The sequence below is a fragment of the Neltuma alba genome, unplaced genomic scaffold (assembly GCF_004799145.2).
Source record: "Neltuma alba isolate B1F8T4 unplaced genomic scaffold, ASM479914v2 tig00003017_pilon, whole genome shotgun sequence".
NCBI lineage: Eukaryota > Viridiplantae > Streptophyta > Magnoliopsida > Fabales > Fabaceae > Neltuma > Neltuma alba.
In genome coordinates, this window is record NW_021633107.1 from 28,350 (window position 1) to 31,276 (window position 2,927).

At 35.7% G+C, this 2,927-nt stretch overlaps 1 protein-coding gene across 1 annotated transcript; it reads left to right on the top strand.

Moving 5' to 3' along the window:
* Positions 1-590: 590 nt before the first annotated feature.
* Positions 591-1,724, top strand: LOC114740003 (uncharacterized). Its single transcript, XM_028928119.1, has one exon. The coding sequence runs from the start codon at positions 591-593 to the stop codon at positions 1,722-1,724; it is 1,134 nt and encodes a 377-aa protein (XP_028783952.1).
* Positions 1,725-2,927: the final 1,203 nt, after the last annotated feature.

A 2,927-nucleotide genomic window follows, 5' to 3' on the forward strand; every position in this document is an offset into this window, starting at 1 on the left:
AACTCTTACTTCTTCCCTTTTTCTTGACCAAATATTTTTTTCCTCATTTTACTAAAAGTAAAAAGTAAAGTAAAATAAAAATTTTGTAGTTAAATTATAATAAGGGAATTTTCAATATATAAAATATTAAATGTTGATGATAGAAACTGATTACTGGATACCTAGGAAAGTATATTTAATCTAAAGTGTATGCTAGAGTACTCCCTTAGGTCAACAATACAAGCCGTTGATGATTGATTTGGTCTAAAATATTAAATATAAACTATTTTGAGAAGTAATTAATGTTTATTTGATACTATTTTTTTCTTTCAGAATCTTATTTATTAGTATGAGGAAAGTTCGAGAAAAATTTTCAATTTAAAACACATTTAATAAACATTTTTTGATATCCATAAATCCATAAATTGGTGTAAATGAGCGAATGACTTTTATATTGTGGAGCGAAGGGTGGACTGTGGAGTTCTTTTTGACGAACCGGGACGTTCCGGTTCGAGAGGCAGTATCAGTCTTCTTTGTTTTGTTTTGTTTTGTGTGTTTTTTTTTTTTTTTCACCTAAAAAATCACAGTAGGGTTTTACTCTGCCTTGCTCTATGGCTCGTTCTGTCTGCGAAGCTATCTGCGCAATCTCTCCTTCAACATTTCAATATCTGATTTGTGCTCAGACCCGATGGTTTTTTGTGAGGTACGCTTCTTCAACTTCGTCCAATGGGCATTCTTTCACCGTTTCGTATCTCATTGACACCTGTGGCTTCTCACCTACACAAGCTGATTCAACTTCTAAGCACGTCAGCTTAGAAACGCGGGATAAGCCTGATTTGGTTATCAATTTCCTTAAAAGTCATGGATTCTCTCGGCCCCAGATTATTCGTTTCATTACAGATGTCCCATCGTTTCTTCGATATGATCCTGAGAAAACCTTTCTGCCCAAGATTGAATTTTTCAAATCCAGAGGCGTTTTGAGCTCAAACATCCCTAGGATCATATGTAGTTGTCCTAGAATCATGGCAAGAAGCTTAAGGAAGCAGCTCATTCCTTCCTTTGACTTACTTCGAGATGTGTTTCGATCTGACGAGAAGCTCATTAAAACTCTTCAAAAGTACTCGGGCATTCTTATTGACAGCAACACACTTGCCCGGCCTAATATGGAGCTATTGCTAGAAGCAGGAGTTCCTCAATCAAATGTTATCAAATGTGTGCAGGATTTTCCTAGGATTTTTACTAGAAGACCTAACGAATTCAAGGACATTGTGGAAGAAGTTAAGGAAATTGGGTTTGATCATTTGAAGTATAATTTTCTTGTTGCTGTTTTTGTATACTTAGCGTTAGGAAAATCCTTATTCGCCAAAAAGGCTGATGTTTATAAGAAGTGGGGTTGGTCCGACAATGACATTCTCGTGGCATTTAGAAAGTACCCCTTGTGTATGATCACGTCTGAGAATAAGATTGATGCAGTAATGGAGTTTCTTGTCCATAAAATGGGCTGTGAGTCATCAACTATTAGCGAATATCCTTCAGTTTTTGGATTAAGTGTGAAAAGGCGATTGATACCAAGAGGTGCTGTCATTCAAGCTCTGCTGTCAAAGGGTCTGATGGAAAGGGAAACATTGTTTGCAACATTTATATACACTGAAAACTACTTTTTGGGGAAGTTTGTCCATTGTCATGTACAGGAAGCTACTGAATTGTTAGAGTTGTATCAGGCCAAACTGGATCTTGCGGAGTGAATGAAGAGTGAAAAGTAGGAAAGGCTTGAGGTATGGGTACAAACTATCTTCTCACCATAAAGTCCTGGTGGATCTAAAGTTATTGTGGAGGAACTGAAGGAGATGCGGTTTGATTCTTCAAAGATTCAGTTTTTTATTTCTATTCATGTAGGCTTATCCTTAACAAAATATCCACATGGGCTAAAAGGGTTGATGTTTGAGAAGTGAGGTTGGTCTGAAAATGGCATTTTTGCAGCATCTAGATATTTCCCCCTGTATCTTGCTTTCAGAGGATAAGTTGATGCAGTATCGGAGTGTTTTTGTCGATGAATTGGGTTGTGATTCTGCCACTATTAACAAGCATTCTACAGTTTTTGCATTGAGTTTGAGGAAGTGAATTATTCCTAGAGGTGCACTCATCCAAGTTCTGTTGTTGAAGGGTTTGATGAAAAAGAAAAAGTCACTTGCAATATTTGCATATACTGAAAAGCTTTTTCAAAGAAGGTTTGTCCCTTGTCATGGTCAGGAAGCTAGTGAATTACCAGAGCCGTATCCCCTATAAGTCTAAACTAGATCTTGCAATTTAAAGGAAGACCACAAAGGTTTCAAGGTATGGATAGGGAGTAAAGATTTTGCAATTGTTGAACTGTCTTCTCACTCCATTTCTTTTAATGCACTACACTACTTTTATGTTGTTTGCTCTAAGGTAGTTTGGACAGCACGTACATCAATGAAAAGTATCGTTTATGTTATGAGTTAAAAATTTTCTGCCTAAATCGATCTTCATAAAGTTGTATAGAAGCTTATACCGACAAATGTACAAAGCTATGAAAAATAACGGGTTCAATCCATTATGCTTTTATCAAAGAATTAGATGAGAAACATGCAATAATAAACTAAACTAATGCCAATATGTAAGCTTTCTTATAAATGGGAGGTCATAAGTTTAATTTCTGCTAATAATGTTAAGTTGTTAGTGTCTGTCCAAAAAAATGTAATAAACTAGTAATCCCCTCCAAAAACAACTGTTTAAGCTGACAGTTGATGTTGATGTTAGCTTGTAAAAGCATATCAGTGGTTTTGATGTTAAGTTAGTGAGTGTTTGGATTTCTGCAGAGGCGCTTTTTAAAAGTATTTTTTTGCAAATTAAGGAGGTATTTGAATGTAAACGAAACTATGGTTTCAAAAGTGCTTTTACGGTTTACGAAGTAAATATGTAGAGGA